General features: G+C 39.0%; 1 protein-coding gene across 1 annotated transcript in view; it reads left to right on the plus strand.

The window, feature by feature from the left end:
• The window catches only part of tln2b (talin 2b), a 68,395-nt gene extending 60,954 nt beyond the window's left edge, over positions 1 to 7,441 (plus strand). Inside the window, exons 52-59 of the mRNA XM_007907624.2 lie at positions 63 to 170; positions 475 to 580; positions 1,669 to 1,793; positions 2,717 to 2,842; positions 2,950 to 3,012; positions 3,672 to 3,854; positions 4,869 to 4,994; positions 5,712 to 7,441. Coding sequence (XP_007905815.2) covers positions 63 to 170; positions 475 to 580; positions 1,669 to 1,793; positions 2,717 to 2,842; positions 2,950 to 3,012; positions 3,672 to 3,854; positions 4,869 to 4,994; positions 5,712 to 5,840 — 966 coding nt within the window. The 3' untranslated portion in view covers positions 5,841 to 7,441. The remainder of the gene's footprint in view (positions 1 to 62; positions 171 to 474; positions 581 to 1,668; positions 1,794 to 2,716; positions 2,843 to 2,949; positions 3,013 to 3,671; positions 3,855 to 4,868; positions 4,995 to 5,711) is intronic.
• The last annotated feature ends 20,207 nt before the right edge of the window (positions 7,442 to 27,648 follow it).

The following is a 27,648-nucleotide window of genomic DNA, read 5'->3' on the forward strand; positions in this document are numbered from 1 at the left end:
CTTTATTTTCTGCCCTGTAACAGTCTATGTAAACGATTAACGTGCCTTTTTGGTCTGAGTAGCAAGCAGCTTATCATTCAGAGGTATGTGAAGATGTACGAAATCGAGCACTGCATTTTGCAACGGAATGCACTGTTGGCTACATGGAGATGCTGGAGCATGTTCTCGTGGTGAGTTATCAACTAAAATAATTCACTGTTTAACATTAATCTTCTTGGCTAAATTACGTTAAATGAAACGGAACAATTAGGTAGTTTATCATTTGAAATGTTCACAATCAGTGCTGTTTCACAAAATATTTCCGTCTGCTCGCAGAAAGTATCGGATTTCAGGTTAAGTTTGTGTTATGACTGTTCTTGTATGCATAGAGTTGAAATGATTTGAAGAATGAGCACAGTATTTCATTTGTCTTCCAGTTTTGTTTGTATTCTGTCATCATCACTTTTTTTCCTCTTCCCCCCCCCATTTTTACAGATTGTTCAGAAGCCCACAGCTGATCAGAAACAGCAGTTGTCTGGATACTCTAAGCGAGTAGCTTCAGCAGTTACGGAACTGATTCAGTCAGCAGAAGCCATGAAAGGTCAGGGTAATTAGATAGAGAATAAAATAATAACTCTTAACCATTACCCATTGTGAATTAAGCTTGCTAAAGCATTTAGCTTTGCAAAGAACAGCCCTGGTCCTCTGGTAGAAAATATATTTTCTTTTTACGACCTTTTTATATATTCACTCATACAATACAACCTCAAGAGCAGTTCCTTGCAGTGTCGTTGCTCAGCAATCCACTTCAATGCTCATTTGTGTTCTGAAGCGGAATAATTAAACAAAGCCCCGTAGTCTAAATATCGGACAAAAAAAACTGTTCAAATTATTGCATTTTGGCTCCATGGATTATTTTTAGTACAATTTTAGTCCTTGCACTTGGAAGCAAGAAAAGAATTCACATTAAATGTTTTGACTTTTGTCCAATTTATGTTCATTTAAAACAAATTGAAATTGCTTCTGAGATTCTCTGTCATTAAAGCAAACTGAAGTGTTGCTTATACCTGCCTCTTGGGTGAAGCTTGAGATTGCAAGTCTGAGATTAGCAGTCTTAATGTGAAAATTCAATTAACAGATAACTTAGGTGTCAGGCTGGCGCAGTTAGTACTCTCGCCTCTGAATCAGAAAGTAAGACACATAGTCTCGGCTGATATTGTAATACACTGCTGATACTAGATTAAACCAAGGTCCCATCCACCTGTTCAGGTAGACATTAAAGATCTCATGGCACTATTCAAGTTACTCGTAGCCTCATGGCTAACAATACCCCAGATAAAATTGGCCATTCAGTTTGTGGTATATTGCTATGCACAAATCGACTATTCATCAACAAAATACAGTCACTGCACTTTTTACAGTAAATCATGTGAAACTCTTATAAAACACCCATCTGACATAAAAGGTAATATCAAATGCACCTATTATAATAACTATAGTCTTGTCAGATCCTAGACTCATCGCAAGGTTCATGAATTTCACCACTTTTTTGAAAAGAATGTGTAATTTTAAGATATTATTTGCTTCCAGTTACAAAAACTATTAGCCATAATGTTATTTTAAAAAAAACATTTGGTAAAAATCCACGCATTGGCAGAGATGTTACAGTGAATGTTCTCACTTGCTCAGGTACAGAATGGGTGGACCCTGAAGACCCGACAGTCATTGCTGAAGCAGAGCTTCTGGGAGCTGCGGCTTCTATAGAGGCTGCAGCCAAGAAATTGGAGCAACTTAAGCCAAGGGCTAAGCCAAGGGTAAGAGCTAATTCTCGTGTATAGACTACTAGCCGACAATTTGTACTACCAAAGATTGTGCACATTTTGTCTAGATGTTTCTACACACGCGCTCTGGGACACTATGCTGTGTGAGGGGCGCTGTAAATGCAAGTTGTAGTAGTTGTAGTTTCTAAATAAACGTGATTTAACTTAAGTTTAGTATAAGTATCAAAGAGTTTCTCTATTCAGCTACCACAGTTGCTCGCAAACATTGCTGTCTTGTTAGTGCTTAGTTGCATGTACCACTGTGTTCTTTGAAGCTGAATCAAACCTGGATGCCTGTCTTGCAAGACTCTGTGTGATATGTTTGATATATTAGGTTGTTATTAAAGCCAACTATATATCAAACATATTCCTATAGTGTCCTGCCCTGTCTCCGGGGTTCAAAATTTTTCATGGGCAAAATGGACATTCATTGTGATTTTTTGGGGGGTTGGGGCGGGAGGGGGGAAATATGTTGAATAAAAACACATCCATAGTGGTCTTGCTTCTTAAAGAAAAAAAGTAATTGGTGACTTTTTTTAGTGTGTGTGTGGAGCAAGTCTCTTTTAAAAAGAATCAACACCAGAATTTATTTGTATAGTTTGTTTTTGAAAGACAACACACTATTAAGCAGGACTAATTACTTTTTTTTCCTGTAATCGGAATACTTTAGAAATTGTGCTTTAGGATTTTTTTTGGAGGCGGGAAAAGAATGCACATTCCAATAAATATCTTAGGAATTTATATGTATAGGTGGGATGCATGAAACTCTGCTTGGTCCTCTTAAGCATGGTGATGGGTTTACATATGTGCCCGACAAAAATAATATAACCCAGGCTGTTCACATTGCATTGGTTTTATGTAATTCCCACAGATTTTGCGGTATTTTGCTGTAACACTATATTGTGCTTTCCCTTTAGCAAGCAGATGAAACCCTCGACTTTGAGGAGCAGATTTTGGAGGCCGCCAAGTCCATTGCGGCTGCTACCAGTGCACTGGTTAAGTCTGCTTCAGCAGCTCAGCGAGAGCTTGTTGCACAAGGAAAGGTGAGCACACTGTTGGCTAGGAGTGATTTCTTGCACATTTATTGATTCAGTATTGTTTTGTATTTTAGTCTCACTGTCTTTCTTTTCACCACATCTTCTGAATACAGGTTGGTGCTATCCTGGCTAATGCAGTAGATGATGGACAGTGGTCTCAAGGACTTATATCTGCAGTAGGTATCTTTCTACAACATCACTGTATGAATTGATATTCCATTATTTGCAGTGGGTGTCGTTAAATTGATATTTAATATAATCCATGATGAAAAGTTTGTCCCAACTTCATGTTGGGTTTCTTTTCGAATTCCTGGCCCATTCCTGGTCTCTTAAAGAGAACTATCTATCCATTGGTGCAGTGTTGAAATTGCTAGAGTACAATTTCAATCAAAAGACTTTTGGTTCAGTGATCACCAATTACTCCCAATTTTTTTTAAAAATCCAAATTTTACAGTAAGATGCAAATGATAAAATGTGACTTTTGTACCGATATGTGAATCAACAAGTTATCAATATCAATCTTTTCAAGGGGAATTAACTTACTGATTATGCTGCTTAATCCACCTTTATCTACAAATCATAAAAAACACAGGCAGAACGCTTTTTAATCCAAACAGTGTTAGAAGCAAAACCATAAATGTTTCAATTAACTGTGGTCACTGAAAGACATTTGTGCACTTTTCAATTATTGGGGACTGCTTTTGCGACTGGCGGACAGGGATAATAAATCTTTTTTGCAGAATTAAAATACTGTACTTGGGTGCCAGTCTGTTGTGATGAATTTGGTATCTCGATATCTAGAATGAGACCATTCGCTGTTGTCTTATTGTTTCAGGCTCGAATGGTGGCAGCTGCCACAAGCAATCTATGTGAGGCAGCAAATGCTTCTGTTCAGGGCCATGCCAGTGAAGAGAAGCTCATATCATCAGCTAAACAGGTAGCAGCATCCACAGCACAGCTCCTAGTAGCTTGTAAAGTGAAAGCAGACCAAGATTCGGAAGCTATGAGGAGGCTGCAGGTATGTATATTATTCGATCAGTCGCCAGTCATGCAGTTACTGTTGTGCCTATTTAGCCGGGGCCTTGAGTAGATAGATTGGCTAACCTTGTGATGGCCAGTCACCACCATGCTTCGGCCCAAGTACTACATACAGTTTAGACGTGTATAGGTCACACTTAAACCTTATTTGTAATAATGAAATCCTTGCATTGACGCAACATTTTTTTATCTTCGAAATGTCCCAAAGGCTTTTTATTTGTGTGGTACAATTCCCTATGTGGTATTCCCTGCCCAAGTCTAGCACTACCAGTTACCGGAACACAGAGACCAACCTTCCCCAATGCTGTTGCCGATGTCCATTTCTTTTCTATCACTAGGAGGAGCTTCAACGGCATTTGAAGTGACGCTGAACCTCCCCGGTTGCTCAAAGAGTCTGTGTGCAATCTTGTGGCTTTGTTTAACCCTCTTCTTTCCTTCAAGCCCTGCCAAGATCCATTTTGATTCTGTTTTCTTTCACCTCTTTATCAATCTAAGATAGGCCCAATCAATTCAAACTCTAAATCCTATGAAATCTACATTAATCTTTATCCTCATTCCCTACCTAGACTGGGAGAAACAAAATACCTACATGAGCATCAACAATTCCTCACACCTTAAGCCATAAATCAGATTGTGAAGGATTTTACAAATTTTTATTTTGAGTTTTTATTTTGAAATTTAGTGTTCTGCAATTCATTTAAGTCCTTAATTAACACATTTCTGACATGTTCATCGCTTGGGTCACCTACATTCAGACTTCATAATTAGTTCTAGGTCACAAGAGGCAGTGAAACAAAATTTTAACAATACCTGTTATTTCAGTATTTAAAAATTTGCCTCAGAATCGGAACAGAATTCCAGGATCTATGACTCAGTGTAGTGTTATCTGGCATTAGCTTCCTTTTTACTCTCCCTAATGCAGACCGAACAAACACTGGATGTTTTTATTCACGGTAGAAATATTGCAAGTTCAAATTCATGTGTTTTTTTCCAGACTGCAGGAAACGCTGTCAAAAGAGCATCAGACAATCTGGTCAGAGCGGCTCAAAAGGCAGCGTTTGACAAACACGACGAAGAAAATGTTGTGGTCAAAACACGTTTTGTGGGAGGAATTGCTCAGGTTTGTACTGTGGGTACAATTAGTGAAAGAGTTTGGCACCATCTCATAAGGGAATGATATCGTGAGTTGCTTTGTTTTAACCGAGCTGTTTGTGCAAATTTCAATTTGAAATCTATCAATCAATTGGTTTCCTGTTTCAATGTTGAAATCTGCATAGACATATGATGCGCATTTAATCCCACTTGTAAAATTATTGCCTTACTTAAATATTCTTCCAAGATTGATGCAGTGAATTGGACCTTAAGTGCATGCGCTATACACCAAATCCACACCGCTCTCATTTTTGTTGATTACATAGTTGTGGTTGCAGTGATTACATAGTTATGGAGCACAGTGAATTGTGGTGCCAACAAATAACCAGGTGGAATATTTGCGGATAGCTGGTAGAATGGAATACAAGTTTTATTCTGAGTCCTTTTTTCCATCTATTGTGGCCACCAGTTACAATCCTGTCCAGCATAAGTCGAAGGAAATTATCCTCAATACATTTGTCACCACAGTACTCAGTATTATGACCATTCAATCCAACTGTTCTGTTTCACCTATATAAAATGACATACTCCTAGTTGACTTGCAAGTGTGTGTGTGTCCTTTTGTAATACATGTAGAAGGTTGAAGACTGAACTTCAAGGCAAGTGGTCAGGTTACATGTTGATTTTGCTTGCAACATTTTATTTGTAGAGGTAAATTAACAGATTAACGTTTATCTTTGTGCAGATCATTGCAGCACAAGAGGAAATGCTGAGAAAAGAGAAGGAACTGGAGGAAGCCCGTAAGAAGTTAGCGCAGATTCGCCAGCAGCAATATAAATTTCTACCATCAGAACTACGAGAGGATGAAACCTAAAAACAACTTTTTGTACCAAGCTTAGTTCTGTATCAACATATCTAAATACTTTAATAATTTGAGCCACTTCTATTTAGAAACCTTACCGAATTGTATGTAATGGAAGTATACACATTTGCGTAGACTTGATTTTGTAGATTGTAGGGTAGATTACCATAGCTTCCCATGCTCCCGAACCTTGCATGCACTAAATAAATATCAGGGAAGTTTATAGAGCATGTGTAGGGCAAGACAACATGCCTTCTGTACAGCAAAAGAAGTTAATGTACGGAAATTGGTTTGAAGAGATTTCAAGTCTATTGTGCTGGAGTAATGTAGGATAATGAAACAAAAATTATGGACACCCCAGAATAAATAAAAAGGGGAGAATGTCAGTGGAAATAAGATAGGATTTATAAATGTTTTCATTGTAAAAAAAACAAAAAAATTATTTCAACATGGCCTGTACTAATCCAGAGTTCAGTACGGCTGTGTTGCTGGAAAATCAGTTTCCTGTAGGTAAGGGCAAAACCCGTACAAAGCAATGTAATATTACTTGTGTTTTTTAATGTTCAAGTGGTTTTGTGCTTTTACAATCATCGCTCACCATTGGTGCATTTTTTTCCACAGTTCAAATTTGGAAACTGTCAAAAATCGCTGCTTTTTTTTTGCAGTCAGAAAAGCGCAACAAAGATTCCGATCTCTTGAGTTAACTCGAGTAAATTCCAAACTACAGACTTGTGTTTTGTTTCCTATTTTCCGTACTGTTGATTTGAACTTCAAGTGTTTTTTCTTAAGGTTTGGGGACATTACCTTTCGCATGAGCTGCTAGCTGATTCTGCTTTCAGTTTAACTGCAGAATGCTTTACTTTCAGTTAGAAATATTTTAATTTGTCTTTTTGTTGGCTGCAGCATAGTGCCTTAGTTTACAGCACTTAACCACTAAAAGCCATCAGCTGGAATACCCTGAATGCCTGCTGAAAATATATTTAAAATCCTACTCGAAGTCAGTACCACAGGGAATTCCTAATTTAAACTGCAAGCCTTTTCCCTAAATTACCTTGTATGGTGTGTTTTCTCTCTCTCTCTCTCTCTCTCTCTCATTTTAACTAGTATGTGCTGCTGTAAACATACGACTCCTCTTTTTGTATTGCATTCCACAACCCTGTGCCAAGATGCAATTTCAACTCTTAGGAAGACAGATTTTCTTTGGCTCAGCCAGTATCTGTCATCTCAGTAAATTGTTAGTCTGTAGCAGATAGATCAAGAATCTTATGTATAAACATCCATCTGTTAAGTTAAACCACTGAAAGATTTGATTTTTAAAAAAAATAAAACAATCTAATGTATTCAAATTATTAGAGTAAAATGATCTACTATTGTCCTTTTTTTGAATAATTTTTAAGATGGTGTGTTCAAATCAATGCATGCCCTGTAACATTTTATACTCCCTTCGCAAGCTTCATTGGGCTTGCTTGTTGTTTTAGTGTGTCCCAAAACTCAAGCGACATGTACAACTCTGCGATAACCGAATGTAATACTGTATGTAACATAAAGTGCTAATTTATCTGCCCACAAAAGCTATTTTTTGTATTCACAGAAATAAAAGGTTTCAAAGGAAAGCTGATGCTGTATTTTCCCATGACTTGCATGTTCACTGGTCATGTTCTCTAACTTCCTATTGTACTTCCAGACACTGCAGCGGGTCAGTACTTGAATGAGACATTTCATTTTAATACATTTGTCTTGTTTTAAAATTGACTATCGAATGTATCCCGATTTTAATTAATGTATTTTTAAGCTTAGTGCATTGAATAGTAATCCATTCATTTGATGTAGCGCCTTATCACGTCTTCGAGGTGTCACATGAGCTTCACAAGAATATACTGTGAAGCGAGTTGACTAGATTTTGTGAGCCAAACGCAGGAGCCAATTGTGCACAACAGTGTCCCACAAATAGTTGTGGATTCAGTTCCCAAATTATTATTATTTGAAGGGATTATTACCCCGAGAAAAGTGATCCGCCAATTTACTAACAACCGGGTTTCTACTTACTGCTAGGTAAACAGAAGCATGTGGAGTAAGGAAATTTGCCCAATGTTTCGCCCCGCCCGGCAATCGAACCCAGGTTCTCTCACTTGTGAGGAGAGTGCTTTAATCACTAAGCTACAGGACTCCACAAAGCTAGAGTACAACTTGTATTCTGCCAAATATGGTCTCTCTGTGAGTCTGTCTCTGCTGTTTTGATATGCACATGCCTCTGTACCTGTGTAACTGGGTCTTCAAACCTCAGAACAGCTGATACAATAGTTTTCCTTTCTGTGACTCTCTTTCTTTTTACAGGTTTTAGTTGTATTGTGAGAAGCTTGCTACTTACTGTACATTCTTATTTTGACTGCACAGACGTATCGATTTAAAAAATCTTCCAACTCAGCAACTCCATTCTGCTGTACCACAAACCCCAACAGATTTATTTTGTAATGATTATATTTTTCTCTCTCAGTTCACTGTCTTGTTGCTCCAGTGTATAATCTCCGTGATTCAATGTTCCATCTGAAAACAGGTTATGAGAAGTGGATGGTTTAAGTCTTTATTACTGATGAGCAGCTAGATACAAAACCTGCTTTAAGAAATGTGATGCTCCTTATCTTGTCCTGAAAGTGGGGAGCAATATCTGAAGTCATGGGAGAAACGAGTGAATTTACTCCCACCAGTAAGGAGTAAGCATTTCACCTGTGAGAGCCAAGCCATGAGAACTATTGAGAAGAACGTAAGAAATAGGAGCAGGAGTAGGCCATTCGGCCCCTCGAGCCTGACCCGCCATTTAGTAAAATCATGGCTGATCTTCTAACGTAATTCCATTTACCCACCCTATCCCCATATCCCTTAATCCCTTCAGATTTTAAAAATCTTGAACTTGAGATTGAATTTGATGCTATGCTTCCTACTGAGGATTGCATTATTCCTATCGAATTCATCTTCCATTCCTCTTAAGTTCAAAACGCATCATCAAAATAGAATTTGTACGTGACTTTTTATTTTATTCGGGGAGAATCCAGTAGCAGGTTATGTTATAGGTGGGGCTTGACAAGATAATGCTGCTGCCTCTGGCTGGCTCCATTACCCAAGTACAGAGATTAGAGTTAAATCTCCCAATGCTAGAGTAGAATGTAGAGACTTTGAAACTCTGAAAATACTTTGTAATGTAAAACTCACAGGTCATTTGAGCTACCTGTATTTGCTTCACTTAAATTGTGTTAAAGAGAATCTCAGCAAAGTTGATCTTCAGGTGAGAACTGACTAATTTGGGCAAACTTGTGAGGACTCTGTTAAATCCGCTGGTTTGTGAGATGTTAGTAGCAGTGAATAATTTGTACAACGTTTCTGATATCAAAGCAAAGAACAGACATTCATTCACTAACTCTGAACACCAATGACAGAAATACGAACAATCCCGAGCATGTTGGCAGAACTGAATTTCTTCCATGATTGCAGTTGCTTTTGTCACGGCAGACGGCACTCCCAATTCTGTGATGGTAGAAGCAGCTCAGGAATGCTAAGTATTCTCCAGGCTGGATTGTGTCCATAGCAACGCAATCTTGAAAGATGTCTTACAAATTTTGTCGGGCTAAAAACTGCTTTTTCTCCCATGACCTTGAGCATTTCTGTCAGAAGGTCAGCATAATGCTTGCGTAATTTGCCCACTCCACTGATAGCCACGGTAAGTGATTTGGTGAAGCCAGCTCTTCTGAAAACCGTTTAACCATTTAAATTCTAGCATTGCTTGTTGAAGTGTAACCACGCAAGCCAAAATGTTTGTATATTTTAGCATAATCTCTACTATGCAAGATGCGAAGCAATAGTTAATTAGTGTTAGTCACCTCTTTCAATAGGTCCTAAAATCTATATAAAGTATGTGTGTGGAGATTTTCTTTCTGTTACAGACAGTTCTGGAGAGATGTAAACAAGCTCCAGCCTGGAAGGCGGTTAGTCTGACTCACTTGCAATCGATCTGTCTGTGTTGCTCATTTCATCACTTGCTCATTTTGATAACTTTTCATCTGTTGCACGAACAATTAGCTCTTTACTTTCTCCAGTGTGAGACATCAGTCATGCTTTTTTGCCATTGTCTTGCAATAATCCAAAAATGAGTGCTTTTTTTTTCAAACCACCAATGCAGATTAACTCTATATTGCCCACAAAATATAGTCAATTCACTTTACAGTATATTTTGTAAAGAGCTTTGAGATTTCTCAAAGATGTGATAAGGCGCTATATTAAATGCAAGGATTATTATTGACGCAACTAATGATTCATTGCATTGACCAAAGATTTTTTTTCTGCTGCTACTGTACTATGTATATGCATAGAAATTTTAAAATGTTTTTAAAATAAACAAATGCTGGACATATTCCTCTGATGGATGCCAATAGTAATAATAATATTTGCATTTGATATAGCGCCTTATCACATCGTTGGGACAACTCAAAGTGCTTCACGGAATAGACTAAAGTGAATTGATTGTATATTTTGTGGGCAAAATGCAGCAGCCAATTGCGCACTGCAGTGTCCCACAGACAGTTATGGATTGAGTAACCAAATGATTATTTTTTGAAAGGGATATTACCTTCGGAAAGCGATCTACCAATTGACTAACAACCCAGTTCCTCCTTACTGCTAGATAAACAGTAAATAAAGAAACTTGCCCAAGGTTTCGTCCTGTCCGGGAATTGAACCCGGGTCCTCTCGCTTGTGAGTTGAGTGCTCAAACCAATGCAGTACAATACTCCCCAATGCAATTCTTAGCACCCCTGAGCAAAGCCAGGAAAATCCACCAGGGATCCTACTTCTCTCCAATGACCCCTGCTGGAATGTACACGTGTAGGCATCTGAATGCTGAAATTTCCAGTCTACACAGAATGCTCCTGGAAAACAATCCCAAAATAAAATTGGTCATGCATTCCATGGCTGTCTATGGGACATTGCTGTGTGCAAAACTGTCTGCCGCTTTCGCCCACAAAGTGCACAGTTTATCATGTTAAATCCTTTGGGACGTCTTTCCACTGTGAAAGAGTAAACCAAATGCAAGGAATATTATTATAAGTAATATTATTATTAGTAATATTGCCTGAAATGGGATTTATCCGTTATAATCATGCACTGTCAAAGTAAATACAACAGCTACTACACTTTACAAAAAATCCTGTGAAGCGTTTGGGGATTTTCAGACAATGCGATTAGGAGTTGAATCAAATTCAAGGATTATTACTTATTGCGTTAGACGGATCTTAGGAGTTGAATCAAATTCAAGGATTATTACTTATTGCGTTAGACGGATCTCTGCAACAGTTTTTTTTTAAAAAAAGAAAAGAAAGCGACAGAAGCTTGCAGTATTCTGTACGTTCAAACAGTTGGGAAATCAGGTAACTATTGCTGCAGAGACCAGACCCATAGAAGGTCAATACAGGGCATTTTCAATTCATGTGTTCAATCGTGTTGCAGTTCAATTCTTATCCACAAGATGGGGGTTCGAGGTCTGTTCAACTGCAGGATCTCAATCAATAGTTGGTGTTTGGGAGAGCAGCCCTGTGTGATTTCTTGGCTATTACTTGAAACACTGAAATTAAGAATTCCACAGAAGTCCACAAGTTGTTTCCAAGCTTGACCGGGTTTTAAAGAACTACAAAAAAAAAGCTAGACATGACTATACAACAACCACCAGCTGTAATAATGCTTTACTTACTCATGTACTGATCTGTGTGGTGATAGGTCTGAATTGAGATTCTCCATTTAACAATTTAATAATAATCCTTGTGTTTGATATCGTTTCTTCCCCATCAAGAGGACATGTAAAGCTCTTCACGTCATTTACTATAAAGTGTAGTGACTGTGTATGTTGCAGACCAGATGCCGAATCAAAGAATAAAGTTAATAAAAGCAAAGGACAAGATTAATATATTTTGCAGGTACAATTTCAAAACTGATATTGACTGGAATCAGCAACTATCATAGCAGGGCTTAGATGGAAGAAATAACAAATGACTTTCCTGAGAAACCCATGTGTTTTACCTGAAGGTTTCACATATTAATGCATCTTCAATTGAGAGTGTAGTGTGGGTAATGCTGTGAGTATTTTGTTGACAATTGCTTCTACTGCTTTGCCAGGCAGTCTCATCGCCTCTTCTAGCTTTCATTCCTAACTTAATGCTTTTCTTTTGTCTGTAGGAACAGGATCATACGAGACAAGGTGAGATCATTATGGTTCATTGGGCCAGTCCAAATTTCTTTCCTTTACTAAAGAATTCACCTCTCAACCTGGCTCAGAACAGAGTAAATTCTTGTGTGAAGCTACTGGGGAACCCTGAGGCTTAACTGTGACCACCAGCTGCCTCCTTCCTTTCCCACTCCCCTTCCCCCCCAAACCAGCAGCTGTTTAAGACTGAGCACTTCAACCCTCACAAAGAGCTGTTCCACATTGCTCTCTGCTTGAAAGTGACCTTATGGCACAGAGTCTCAAATTCTGTTTGTTTAATTAATACCATATCTAGGTTTTTTTCTGTGTACAATTGGTTCGGATGTGTCCTCTAGCAGGAAGCTACAGCTTTTCACGCGAACTAGTTCGAGTATCTGAAGTGTCATGTTAAAACTCAGATCTCTTTTGAGTCAGTGAGGTGAAGTTAAAAGTTGATGTCATAAGAAGATGTGAAATTGAGTAATGAGCTTTCTTCGTGCTTTGTGCAAATGTGCCTGCCTGACAGCTTGGCCTGAATGCAACCTAACCCTGTCCCAGCTAAGGGTTAGTTCCCATTTGAAAACGATAGAATTCCTGAAATTTCAGGGTTGAAAAAGGGTTCAGACAATCAGGAACCATTTATGAATGATTCCTACTCAGCAGGACTGAAGCAGCATGGAATGTGAGCAAGAACAGCCCAATATGGCAATGGAGAAAGACTCACTGCTGAATATCTTTTAGCATTCACCATTCTGATAGTTGCAGGAATAAAGTTTTGCCACTGTGCAGGATTGAAACAAGCACACTTTTTTCACAAAGGATGAGGTTTCCACTTTTTAAGTTTTCATGGTTATTTTTAAAAATATTTTTACATTTTAATTTGTCTAAGAAAAGACCCGAAATGTCAGAACAGAAGACGACAGCCGAAAAATGCGCTCTGACAATTTATTTTAAAAATTAATTTGACAGTGAATCACACAATTTCAGTCACAAGCCCAAAGTCCCAATTTGTGCAGCGGTCTCAGCTTTGTGAAGGCCACTTTTTCACCCCCAATATGTCCAAATGTGTACAAGTATCAAGAAGGACCTTGAGGAGTGTGGACTCCTGACTGTCCAGGGCCCTGGGACGTCCTCTTGATGTGAAAGGTTCTATAAAAATTTAATTTGTTGTTGTAACTCTCTTACTATCAGGTAAGGTGCATTTCTATTAGGATGATTCCCAACAGGTGTTTCTGACCTTATCCTTTCCTGTGGAGAAACATGAGGTGTCTCACCCTAATAGCCCAAGAGAGGGCAGGGAACCAGGTCACCTAATTGTCAACTATAAAGAGCAGGAAAGTTACAGGAAAATTAAACCAGTGATGAGCCTTCACCTTACTGTACGTGTGTCGTTCAACAATGCAAAGACCTAATTGACTCAGCAATGTGTTTTGAAATTACGCATGTTGGATTACTCGAAGATGGCCTTCAGCACGGACACTATTGGAAGCAAATGGTTTGCAATGAAGGAGTCTGACGAAAGCAGTCACTTAGAACTCTAGAGGCTTCTGAGTCAGCAGAGGCCACTATTCTATATTCGTCTTCCACTTGCCACTCCAGCTAATTTAGGGAACATCATGATTTATAACGAAGGAGGAAATCTATACAACTGCAACACTGAAAACGGGGGGCACAATTGCAGACCGATATCTGGACATGTGCGGGTATCCTTCAAAGATCAAATCCCTTAATTTCTGCTCGGCTCCAAACGATACGAAAATGATTGGATCTCACAACAATAGAAGGTCCCTGTTTAAAGCTCGTTCACTCCACACTTCAAGTGTGCTGCTCACTTGTGTGACATGTGCTGAGGTCAACAGATTGATCCCAGTTTCGTTCATTCGCTGTAATGTGATGCTGCTTTGACCACTTCCAGGTTTAGAGTCTGAAGTGTCTTTAGCTTATGATACAGAGTATATGTAGCTTGTGATAAAGATTTGGATTTCTTTCCAATTTAGCTTCTGTATTTCCTTCAGTGGTGTTAGAATTTAAGAAACTCATTAAATAAATGACTGTGTCCAAATCGTTTGAAAACAATAAATAATTCACAAGCATCTGTACTTATAAAGCGAGTACTGTTGCATATTTCTGCTTATAGCGGTAAAACAGATGGAATTTGAGAACCATTCTGTGTCCAGGACTATTTTCTGTCAAAATTTATCAGGTTCCCTTTTGGGTGTTGCCTCACCATTCCTATCTTTCAGAGTTAGGTGGGACTCTGAGGTAGGAATGAAATGCGCTAACATTCATTGCACATGCCGTGCTTCGCTTATAGCTGGGCGGTGGACAGGAGGATAGTGGGAATGCTCTCACTCATTTCGTGCTGATTTCTGCTGTTCAGCATGCTGTTTGCAAAGCGTTCCAGCACTTACTTTCCACCTAGTGGAATCCTGTAGCTCAGTGATTAGAGCACTCGCTTTGCAAGCGAGAGACCTGAGTTCAATTCCAGGCAGGTCAGGGCGAAACATTGGGCAAGTTTCCTTACTCCACACAGGGCCTAATAATAATCCCTCCAAAACAAGACAATAATAAATTGGTCATTTTCAATCTACGACTGTTAGTGGGACATTGCTGTGCGCAATTGGCTGCCGCGTTCGCCCACAATTCACTTTACAGTGTGTTCTGTGAAGCGGTTTGGGACGTCCTCCCGATGTGTAAAGCGCTATATCAAATGCAAGGGTTATTATTATTATAGTGACAACTCAAACCTGTACTTTTTAGATGTCTAATGACTGACTAGTAACTGATCTCCTTGGATGGGGAGGTGAGCAGAATCTCTTTGCTGCTGAGTTCGCAAGAAGAGCATAGACTTGGAACTGGTCAAAAAAAGGCACTAATAAAGATGGACCAGCCAGTCATTTGCAGAACTTGGAAGAGCAGACTAATAATGGGGTGGTATTTTTCACGCTCATCTCCTGATATCTCTGCAAAACACACTTTTATTGGGTAAGGTGGTCCTATCTGGACAATCAGCAGGAATCTGACCAGTAACCATAATGGTGAACTGCATGGTTTAACCTGGGCCTAAACCCTCGAGGATTAATTAAGTGGAGTGTGCCCTTCTGGGGAAAAACTGCTCCATATATTCACATATTCCAGACCCATACCATATACGGAGGGGTGAAAGGGATGTGGTTCGACAACTCGACGGGGTCTAAATTAAACTGTTTTTAACAAATACTATGAATTAAAACAACAAGGCATCCTCTGTACTTAGTGAATCTTGTGAGTACACAATGTAGAGATGAGTTACAGATATCATGGTAATTTAATAGTTTAGTAAGTGGTACAGTAATTCCTAATGTTATGCTTTAGTCCACATTACAGTTTATCATCTTCAAAACACCCTCTCGAATAAATCAAACAAAATTCTTGGCCCCAGTTCTGGAAAAACACTGTCACTTCCCAAAATCTCAAACTAAGGTTATTTCAACATTAGGCATTTTACTTAATCGGACACAAGAAGAATTGACCAGGTGTTGAATTGTAAATAGAATTTAATTCCTTTCCCAATTTAGAAATTTAGAATGAAACCTTCCTCGAAGAAAATCTGAGTTGTACGTTTTCTCAAGAGTAGCTGGTTGTTACAAGAAAGATGCATCAACGTCATACGTTCCTCTTCAGGGAATGGTCTGTGTTGTATCATGTGCCACTGATATAGCTCTGGAATTTATATCACTGGAGTTTAATTCCACTGTGTCTCAAGTTATAAGTATTGCAAACGCCATATGTTCTTGCAGCATTTCCATCTTCATTATTGGCGTGATTCTAGAAAAGTTTATCAAAATGTTTACTCTGAAGCTCTAGTCCCAATAAGTACTGCTTTACATTTCCTTACATAGCCTAGAAAGCTGCAGGAATGATTGTGATGATATCATATAAACAGAGCTCGTTCGTTTCATAAACACGTCTCTACTTTATGAGGTCACCATAAGGCTTTGATTTGAACCATGGCTCTGTAAAAGCTTTTTTTTGGTCTGGTTGAAAATCATATTATCGAATCCCTCATTTTATGTCTATCCAAACATCTTTTTAAGTAATGATACTGTTTTCGAAGTGAAGAGACTATCAAACAATAAGCGTTGATATTTATATAAGGACCAAAGATACCATCTAGATACATGGCATCAGTGGGGAAAATGGTGGATAAGTTGTCAATTACCTTTTAGTGGTCTGATCTTGAATTTGTTCTTTGTAGAAATGTTTCTCGGTCATTATACTATAACACAATCTGCATCATAATGGAGTGGAAAGTGGTGTGAAGCAGTTTAGGGAGTATCAGATTGACTGACCAGTCCATGTTTCCTGTGTGAAGGTAGGTTTTCAATACTGAAGTTTGAAGAGAGAATCAGTGTTTCCAGAAAGAAAAGAGAAATAATTTACCCTTGAGCACACCTTTGAGAACATCTCAAAGCACTTTCAGAGACTGAACGGAAACCCAGCTGGGAGGTAGGGAGAGAGAGAGGGTGGGGTAAGGTGGCTGAAATGCAGTTTAAAAAAAGCATACAGGACCATATTTTAAAACTGATTTTAAAACTTTTGTTTGTGTTTGAAAGTGATGTTTTAATTGCTTCGCATGCTTTTTTTCAATTGAGTCACATTACTGCCCATATATAAAAAAAATGAATTCCATTCTAATTTAAAATGTTAGCATCCTCGGATCTGGAAAGGCATTCTTATTGTTGAGTTTGCCGCATTCGATTGGAATTGTTTGGGTTGAATCAGATATGAAGATCACATGGATTTGCCTTTCTAAGCCATTTCAAATGAGCCTTTTATTACTTCCTGTTCAATCACATGAGGTTTACTCTTGATCTGTGTAAAAGAGAGCAACTTATAGGCCTGAGAGAAGTGTGAGAACATCTTGAATGACTTGCCCTCCACTCATTGTGCAGGAAAGAGGAATTAATGAGTAAAGTACTCACGTTTAATACAGTGCCTTATCGCTTCATAAGATTCTCAAAATGCTTAACCCGATGCCTCCTCTTCAGTGAAATGGTTTGAGGTGGGAGAGAGTGGAAAAGATTAATTATCCTGATAGTGAATTGAATGAGTTTCTGATCTTTCTTCTGCTCTCTGTCTCTATGGATCTACCTTTTTCACCAGTGCATGCATTCAAAATCCAGTCTAAACCATGGGTGGGACACCTTCACAGTAAAGGAAGTGCCATACTAAAGAGCAACAGAGCTCAGCTTTCTAATCACTGCTCGACAGATTTCCTCGCATAGCATTAGCTCTCAACTTAATCATTTACTTACAGTGCTTTTGAAACAGTCCAAAATATGGAAAAGATTTATAATTTGTGCTTATCTACATCAGCCATGGTTAAAAATGATGTTTTTATGGGTGACAATTATCTTGATAGGGCTTTGAAATAACAATGGGAAACATATGCTTGCTAAGGACATAAAAGGCAATGTGTGGAGTACACTAGTATGTCGTGTTACAGGATAACTGCACCTCATTTACCCGAGTAGATCAATATCAGCCTCCTTTAGCCTATTAATTCTGTACAAAATAATTGTGTCACATCCATTCGCTGCTGTAAATGTGGACATATATTTATGTGCTTTGTGAAATGTGTTCAAGTTGAAGTCACTTTTCCATTATCCCCCAATGGTTCATCAAGTTTAAGGTGGTTCAGACGACTGAAATCTGTTGTATGTATAAAAGTATAAGAACAAGTTACATTTATACAAAGCCCTTCACGCAGGGTGGAACACTTAGGAGTCCTGTAGCTCAGTGGTTAGAGCACTCGCCTCGCAAGCAAGAGACCTGGGTTCAATTCCCGGCAGGGCAAAACCTTAGGCAAGTTTCCTTACTCTATAATAATCCTTCAAGAAAAAAAAACAATAATAAAATTGGTGACTTCGATCCACGACTGTTTGTGGGACACTGCTGTGGGCAATTAGCTGCCGGATTTTCGCCCATAAATATAGTCGGTTCACTTTACAGTCTATTCTGTGAAGCGCTGGGAGTCGTCTAGAAGATGTGAAAAGCTCTATATCAAATGCAAGGATTATTATTATTATATTAATGGTGGTGTAGTTTGACAGCAAGCTACTGTCAAAGAGGGAAGTTTTCAGGTGTGATCTGAAGACAGGCAAAGAGGGGGAAGAATGTAATAAAAATAATAATAATAATCCTTGCATGTGATATAGCGCTTTTCACGTCAGGAGGACGTCCCAAAGCGCTTCACAGAACACACTGTAAAGTGAATTGACTGTATATTTGTGGGCGAACGCGGCAGCCAATTGTGCACAGCAATGTCCCACAAACAGTTGTAGATTGAAAATGACCAATTTACTATTGTTTTTGGTTTTTTGGAGGGATTATTATTAGGCGTGTGGAGTAAGGAAACTTGCCCAAGGTTTCGCCCTCTGCCTGGAATTGAACTCAGGTCTCTCACTTGCAAAGCGAATGCTCTAACCACTGAGCTACAGGACTCCACCAATGTAGGAATTGGGGCAGTAAGTTTCAGAGGTTTGGTGGGTAGTGGCTGGAAGCACAGCCTCCGATGGTGGACCAAAGGGGTCGAGGAATGTGCAGAAGGCCAAAGTCAGTTGAGTTAAGTGCGGTGGTGGGAGTGGGGTGTTGGGACGCCTTGGGACGTCCTCCCGACGTGAAAGGCGCTCTATAAATGGAATCTTGTTGTTGTTGTTGTTGTGTAAGCAGGTTAGAGAAGTAGGAAGTTTGAGGATCCCCTCTGCGGATTGATTCCAAAGTGGGTTGTACAGATTTCAAAGTACCCTTGGGTGGAGGTTTTCCCAACCTCATAATTTAGTCGCTAGGTTTACTAACCCTTGCCACTTGCTGTATCCCTTGGCAGAGGGAATGTGGTGCTACAGATTGTCACTGACAAAATGGAGGTCACAGCTACAATGGCAAATGAGCTAATGACGGGTCATGAGCTCATGATGTGGAGTCCTATAGCTCAGTGGTTAGAGCACTCGCTTTGCAAGCGAGAGACCTGAGTTCAATTCCAGGCAGGTCAAGGCGAAACCTTGGGCAAGTTTCCTTACTCCACACGCCTAATAATAATCTCTCCAAAACCAAAAACAATAATAAAAATTGGTCATTTTCAATCTACGACTGTTTGTGGGACATTGCTGTGCGCAATTGGCTGCCGCCTTTGCCCACAAATATACAGTCAATTCACTTTACAGTGTGTTCTGTGAAGCGCTTTGGGACGTCCTCCTGACGTGAAAAGCGCTATATCAAATGCAAGGATTATTATTATTATTATCTCCATAGTCAAAGTGCAGGTCCAAGACTTTTCCTCAATTCCTTTCAAGCCCAACTAAACGTGAGGTTTGGTGAGAGACGAATGGATATCTGGGTGCCTATCACAGCATCGCTGCATTTAGCCACCCCCACCCCCCACCCCCACAGATTGTAAAACAAGCTCAGTTTCCAAATCAAGATTGAATTAAAGAATTTTCCAATTCAAACATGTCTTTTTGTGCTAATTTCTTTTCAATACATTCTTCCACTAAACCAGTGGAGCTCATTGTCCTCCCCACCACCCACCCCCCACAGTGAGATTCCGCATGCCGTTTGGGGTCAGTTATTTCCAGAGTTACATGTATCCTAGTAAATAACAAAGGTTAACCACTTCATCTTTGGATGTCAAAGCTGCTTGACTTGCTTGCTCACATTTAATCTTCCGTTCATAGCTAAGTTTACTGAAAGCACTCGGTGTTCATGCAAATGGTGTGAATTAACCGTGATCACTTGGGTACAAAATGTAAAAAACGTCTTTACATTTGCTGGCCAAATATTTTCAAACATGAGCGGTCTCCCTCCATCACTAACCCAAACTAACTAAATGACCTGCAATTATTATGCTGTCATCTTGAACAAATGGAATATGATCATTTTGATGCTTTTTCTGAATTATTTCTGATCTGATCAATTACACATGCAGGAAAACAGGAAAGTTTAAGCCTGAACCAGCACCTAGCTGCAGTCAGTCAAACACTCTTATGTAAATGATGGTGCAGCAAGAAGGACAATTGGAGATGCCTTCGGGCTGACGTCAAACGGTTGGTGTGTTATTTCTGTGGAGTCCTCATCTTTCTCTGAAAGTGCAGGTGGTTCAATCAGTCACTGTGAGAATTCTGATCAGCTGACGGACCAGCATTGTATAAATTTAAAGCCAGAAGGATTGATCCCCAGGGATTGATTGTAACACTGCTCAAGAGTGTGGTCCAGTACATTTCAGTCACCTTCTCACTGTAACAAATTCCATCCCTTTGTCTTGGTTCTATTTTGTCCCTTTTGTACCACTGAGGGTGACCGGGATGGCGAGATTTATTGGAGTGCAAAATTCTAGGTACTTTTTTTTTAAAAAATGTACATTTTTTTTAACATTCAGATTAGAATGTCTTTCTCTCATGTGTAAATGTGTCCTGTGATCCAACAGTACAACAGGATTCATTCCATTACATGGGTTCATTCCTCAAATGGTGCTGCGACCTCCAACTCTCCTGCCAGGTCCTTGTTGACACAGTGCTGCAGTATCGATGCCCTTTCCAACTTGTGCTGAGGAGTTGCCTGCCCTCCCCCCACTAAACCTGGGCAGATGTTCTCCATGGGGGTCTCTGGAATATTTGTGGGGCCTCATCTGACAATTCTCTCCTGCATTGTTGGCATTTGAAAAAAAATTCCCTGGAAATAATGCCCCGCACAGCTGGATACACATACTTTTTTTTCTTTGAAATTGTTCAATCCAGAATTAGATTATTGAGATACTTCAGCAATGTCAAATACTCATAATTTAGCTTTTTCTAAAGACTTTTAGAAAATTACAAATCACTCATCGTTTGAGTGGCATGGTCTGATACTTTTAAACCCAAGATTTCTATTTAAATCATCCATTGCATCAGAACTTAAGGTAGAGCTATAATGTACTTAAAGTTTATGATTATTATGATTTTTTTAGGGAGATAAAATGCATGTGTGTGTAACTTATATAAAACAGTCCGTAAATTTTTAAACGTTTGTTTATTTTTTAATTTTCCATGCACAATATATTTTCCTGACCGTCTGACACTCAGCAGTCCTTACACCCTTTCTACTGACGTAGCCAAAGGATAAGTATCATATTTCACAGGGCTAAGGTGTCAGTATGTGTCTCCCTTCACTACTGTAAATTAATATTACCATGCATGGTCCTGTCTCATCCTCAAATAGCCAGCATTAAACCTGTGGTTATATATAACTGACTAGTTAGTGCCTGCTGAAAAAGGCAGATGACATGTGCTGGGGACTTCATTTAAGTAAGTTAGCTCGCTGAAGAGCTGAGCACTGCAAGTGTCCTCAACCCACATCAAGGACTGTCACAGACAATCAGCATGGAGTTTTCAAGACCCTTGACATCTCATTCTCATTAGTTTTTAAAATACATATGTTTGCGTCTGAGGACAACATGTCTTAATGTGAGGAAATGGAAGTGTCCATTTAATACAACTCTGTATCAACATCAAGCACTCCCAAGTGAATACCCTTTAACTCTCTGACAAACTGCCGTAGTCCCAAATTCAATAGAGTATCTACTCCACGTGGCTTTTTGACTGTGAGCATCATAGTTGCTCGAGATGTTATTCTGAATCATAGGTTCACCTTTGGCAATTATGGTTCCCCAACTTCCAGCGTTGCTGACATGAGCTAACTGAGCACATTATTTTCAAGTTAGCGACATCTTCATCTAAAGGTAAATTTCTTCAGAAGAAATATCAACCCCAATAATGGATATCAATAACTTTAAAAATATAACATGAGAAAAGTACTTTAACCTATGAGGAGCATTTTAGTGCTTTTATGGTTCTAAATGAATTGTTCTTTGTCACAGGGGAAAACCTTGTACTGTAATCTATCTACTTCCATCAGCTGATCCTGCTTTCTGCATTCTTCGCACATTCCTCAGTGAGACGCTTAAAATTTGCAGTATTTTTTCATACATTAGCAATGGTTGTACGTAGTCACTGTGTATCACAGAACCATAAGATTCAAGTAAAAGCAAATGAAAACTATTTTGTCTTAGATTCACTTTTAGAGTTAAGAAACACATATCTTTACCATTCATATCTTGGTTTCACTATTGATATAGAATCGATTCCACCTTGAACCTAGCTGCTATGCTTGTAAATATCAGACATTATATTAATTTTCCCCCTGGTCTTGTTTTTCCCGTTTCTAAGTTACTCAACACGTTCTCAATAAGTCTGGTGACTTGTAAGCAAATAAACCTGCAATTTTCTTCCATTGTTGTCAATGGCTCATTTATGAAGCAATGGCATTCGATGATTGGGTCCTACCCTATGACTCATCTGCAAATATTGTCACGCCACAATAATATAACAAAACTTTTAACTCAAACTGCCTCTTGCTGTGATTTTAACAACAGGGACTTTCCTTGCCCACATATTGACTGCTTGCGGGCCCCAATTCCACAGCACAAACCATTGCAATCCAATGTTCCCCATAAACAGAGCAACTCCAGTCCCTATAATGGAAAATGTCAGTGTTTTGTTTCCATGCATTTTGTGACAGGTTCATGTGATATTTTAGCACAAGCACGACAGTATTTACCCAAGTAACTGCTAGCCATAAAACCACCAGCAGAGACTCTGTACAGAATACTGGGATTATGATCTGTTATGATTCAGAAACAGTTCCCGAATATTAAGCTACTTTGCCGCTGGTCTTTATTCCTCATTCATCTTATCATTATCTGGCAAGTTTGATGGTCGGGTAAAGAAATATAAAGCTTTTTGCCCACACATGGGAATATATGTGTAGGATGTCATCACAAGGGGAATCGTGACATAAAGAGGAGTTCAAAATTGTCGTGTTGAGATAAATATTAGTGGTTTAGGAAGGAAGCCAAACCTGTTATTTTTAGCATGACCTCTCGTTTGCCCGTTCAGAGTTGTAGAAATGAGTGTTAGATATTAGCCAACATGAAGTCTACTCACACACATCTGTGAAATTCCTCCTTTGGAGAGTAATAGTTATCAAAGCATCTAACACTGCATAGTTATTAGCTATTCAGAGCTGACATCAGTTTCAAGGGGAGGTTTCACATTAATCATAGCAGTTCAAATAACCCTAGTGTTTATGTACATGGTTATATAATCTGTCCAGAGAATTGAGATTATTTTCCACACATATTCCCCCTCCCCTTATCTGAGGACACTGAGGCCCCCAGATTTGCCTCTGGAAAACCTGTGCCTAACATTCCCCCAAATTAGAAGAGCATTTGCAGTAGGGTGTGTCCCTCCTGGGAGACAGAACACATTCCATTCCAGACACAGTGACATTTGCCTTGTGTAGGTAGATCTCTCGGTCTAATTAGAATACATTTAAATATCTGATGGATTTCTGTATGTGTCAGACACCTCCGTCTGATCATAAATTTCTTTTTGCAACTCAACCTGTTCCCTCTTGTTCTGCTGCCTTGGTGGATCTGAAAATGTTACTTACTTTCTCAACTTAGATCTGGTATAATGCTATAAGGTTTCCCGTAAGACATCTCTTTTCAAAGCTAAGGAGCACTCGTAGCTGATCCTAATTCTTATTGTAATTGTAAAGGTGAATGGAACAAATATTGGACCAGATTTTCACCTTGGTGGCTGAGTGCAATGATCATACACTCTCAGAACAGTTATTGCCTGATGAGATGCTGAGCAAAATATACCCTCTTCTAATGTCAGAATATGTTTGAATGCCTGCCTTGAAACTCCGCTATCCGGGATTAACAAGCAATCTATGTTATCTTAAATACGAGACAAGACATGAACACGAGTCCAGATTGTGCAACTAAGCTCCTATTGGCACACTCTGCACCATGTTGGTTTCACGGTCTACTGACATTTAAGGAATGTAAAGTTTGGGCTAAGTACCCATTTCAGGATTATTTCCACATAGTTGTTAACACAATCTTAAATGTTCTACCCCACTTCTCAATCAGCCTTCTGATCTATTAGCCTACATCATATTTCCTTTCTGTTTACATAGTTTGTCTCCACACACTTAGCTAGATATCCGTAAACACAAGTTGAGCAACACGCAATTCCCTCAAACTTCTTCTCCCACTTGAGGGTGAGGTTTGAAATAGAAAATAACACGTCTACTGGGTTTCTCTGCATTTTTATATTCACAGAATTGTTGGTCATTTTTGCATCCATTTCTGAAACCTGTAGTAAGTTTGTGGAGAAAGTGCTCTAAAATGTTCTACTTGAAGAACATACTCTATATTTCCTCACTTCTAATATCCCCAGCCTTGTCTTATAGTCCATCCTATAAAACATTACTTAGGACACGGTTTTAGATAGAGATTTTAAATATGTTTGAGCAGCACAAGTGCATCACAGACTCATTATATCTTCCACATTCCTACACTGCAATTTACTGCCTGCGGCAATTTAAGTCATCGGGCAATTAATTAATTTGAAATTATGTAAATTTACCACCTGAGGTAACCAGAGATGAGTCATGAGATCTGGTTCAGCGGGTTTTACATTGACAGTAGTTTTTGCAAGATATCACACAAATAATTTCACAAAGTTTTTAATCCACCGATTTCCTTTCTCCTTACACCATTCTCATTATTCTTCTGACTAAAGGAAAACTATTAAGTAATTAAGCAGTGAGTGGTGTTGCTTACTCCAGCATGCTCCTTACTGCAGCATTATACCCTGACCACTATTGCCCCTCACAGAGATTCCTTTCAATACCACAGATACCAAGTGGTAATACCACTTGGTCAATACCACAGATACCAATACCAAGCCCCCTCTAATCCAGTGGCCTCAATTCTCACAAATCTTTAACTCCAATAGTTATGAACCGTACCTTACTTCGGCAATGCTTTTCATAGTCTTCTGGTTGGCACAAACTTCATTTACTTTTGTTCTTATTACCTGCCAGGCTTCTTGCAGGTTTCAGCCTGCAATGGTGGCCAGTGCCCCTGAAGAGATTTGTGGCATTTTACAATGCCTTCTGCCAACATCACCTGGGGAGACATGGCTGAATTTGATCTTTCTCTTTGAGACTCCCTCTTGTTCCTCCTTCAGCCATGACCACAGAGCTATTTTCTGTTAAAATCAGTGTTCCTGTTCTCTAGATGCACACAGCTCCCAACGTTCACCTCACTGGGCTTGTTCAAATGCTTGTTGATGATTATTCTTCCCCCCAGCTGCACTACAAGTGCATAACTCTGAACTTGCCAAAAACTGCTAGTCACATTGAGGAATTTCACACCCTGGGTGCACTTGTCCTAACCAAACCCATCAGCCCAAAACTACTGCATTGTCACCCAGCGATGTCAAAATACTGTCATATATATCCTTTTGTTCATTATCTGCATATATTAAACACGCCTATTGTAGATTAATTTGAAACAGATGGAAAATCACACTTCGTCATATAAAGAATGATTCAACACAGTTATTGGCTTTTTATACTGAATTCCATAAATTGAATAAAGAAAATCCACTTCTAGGCCATTCATCTTGAAAAAATATATGGATCCCCTTGAGATTCTCCCACTGATATTTATTTCTTTTTGCAAGGATATTACTGTACAGTATATCCCTTTACTTTCCCCCTCGGTAAGGCATGGCCTTTGCCTATGAGGAAAAAAATCTGTTCTCAGACCTTCAGTAACATGACTCAGACTCAATCCTTAAGAGGTACACAATACCCTGGGGTGACTTTATTTCCAATTTTACCTCCCAGAAGCAGGATACCCTGATTGAAAACATAGTACTATTGGAGACTGAACTGTCCCCTCCACAGGCAAAGTTCAGCAACATTGGTGTTCCTATGTGTTGCCCCACTTGTCTTACTGAAGTTTGATCCGAGTACAGAAATTATGATTGATAGACACTAATCATTTTTCTCATTGATAGTAATTATCAGGGAGCAGTGGGCATGCAATAGTAGATCACAATGGCTTGTTAGCAGAAAGAAAATGTTAGGAATGTCAACCTATCCTCACTTCAGCCAAACCGAGTGCAGTATATATGTTGCTGCTCTATTACTTGGTCTCTTATGTGGCTACTTTAACATTTTGTTTTTCTTCAAGGCAGTCTTTGTACGTGTAACAACAGTGATGAAGAGTGAATGGTTTCCCGATGTAGGGCTCTGGCATGTTTCTCCAGACAGTTCATAAACACAGGAAGTTACAGCTGTGCCTGACTGAAGCAAAGGTAACCCGATCAGAAGACCAGAATTCTCCAAAACAAATAGGGATATATAACCATTTTGACTTGTCGTACTCATTCTTTGATTATATATGTTGTGAATACCCACTTCCCTTCATTTTGTCCATTCTTTTTTAATTGCTTGAGTTAAAAGTATGCTGTGTGGTTCCCATGCAACATTCCCAAAAATTGGATAGAACTGGGAAAATCGGTAGTGCCTCAGAATATTTCTTATTTAGCATTATTTTCTGAATAAAAATAAGAAAATGTTTTACTTCTTTAACTTTATTGTACAGTAACAAAAATATTTTCAATTGGACGTATAGAAGAATACATCTTGGTCAACATTATTGAGCGGGGAAGTAATTTTGCACAACATGGAAAAGCATAGCGGTCTTCCTGTTTAGGGATTCCCAGTTTCTGATTGAAGTTCCCCATCAGAGCAACCTTCTTTTCCTCACTAATGTTTTATCTAATGTTCTAATAAAGTGACAAGTCGTTCTCTTTACTTTGGCCCATCAGTCGGTAGCAAATCCCTTTTGTTAAAATGTTATTTTGGCCCCTTTCTCTAACCAGAGAGCTCTGTACAATGACTTTCTCCACAATGCTGGCTCTGTTTTTGGGAATGTCTTGTAACATATTTTGACTTCCATCTTCCTGATTCATTCATGTCTCAAGGATTCCTAACTGTAATAGTTAGTGGCTGTTACTGGTGCCTCTGGTTCAACCATTTTATTTTGAATGCTTCTGGCATTTATGTTTATAAATGTAATTATGGTCTTTACTCCCTTAACCTCCCTGTCTAGTTTCCTGGTCCTGTAATTTGATTTTTTTCTTTAATCTTTCAGCTATTGATTATATCGTTTTGTTCCTCTTTGTTTCCTGTTCTATTTGCACTTGTTTATTCTGCTGCAACTTTTCTCATCTCTTCTTGACAATAGCTCCTTTTTCTAACAAAGCAACACCACCTCCTCCAAGTCTGATTAAAATAAATCATAATTGCTGCATTTATTCAACGCATGGCCTACGAGTACATTTGTAATTCAATGACCTCCCCATAATGTGCTTGTCATACTGCAAAACCCTAACATAATCACACTTGGAATCCAACTTTCCTTTGTTTGCTCTTGTATTAAACAACAAGTCCTGAATCACGGGTGTAGCTTGATGCTGTGATGTGAGGGCAGTTAGTCTAGAGGGAGGAGATCAGAGGGATGAAATGACCTTCTTCATCTGAACTTATCTTGTGATCTTCTGATATTATACCAATCACTTTGCTTTCAGAAGAATTTTAATGCATTGAAATTTAATTGGCTCCAATACAATAATGTATGTTATTAAATGTAAA

This window comes from Callorhinchus milii, unplaced genomic scaffold (genome assembly GCF_018977255.1).
Source record: "Callorhinchus milii isolate IMCB2004 unplaced genomic scaffold, IMCB_Cmil_1.0 Scaffold26, whole genome shotgun sequence".
Taxonomy (NCBI): Eukaryota; Metazoa; Chordata; class Chondrichthyes; order Chimaeriformes; family Callorhinchidae; genus Callorhinchus; species Callorhinchus milii.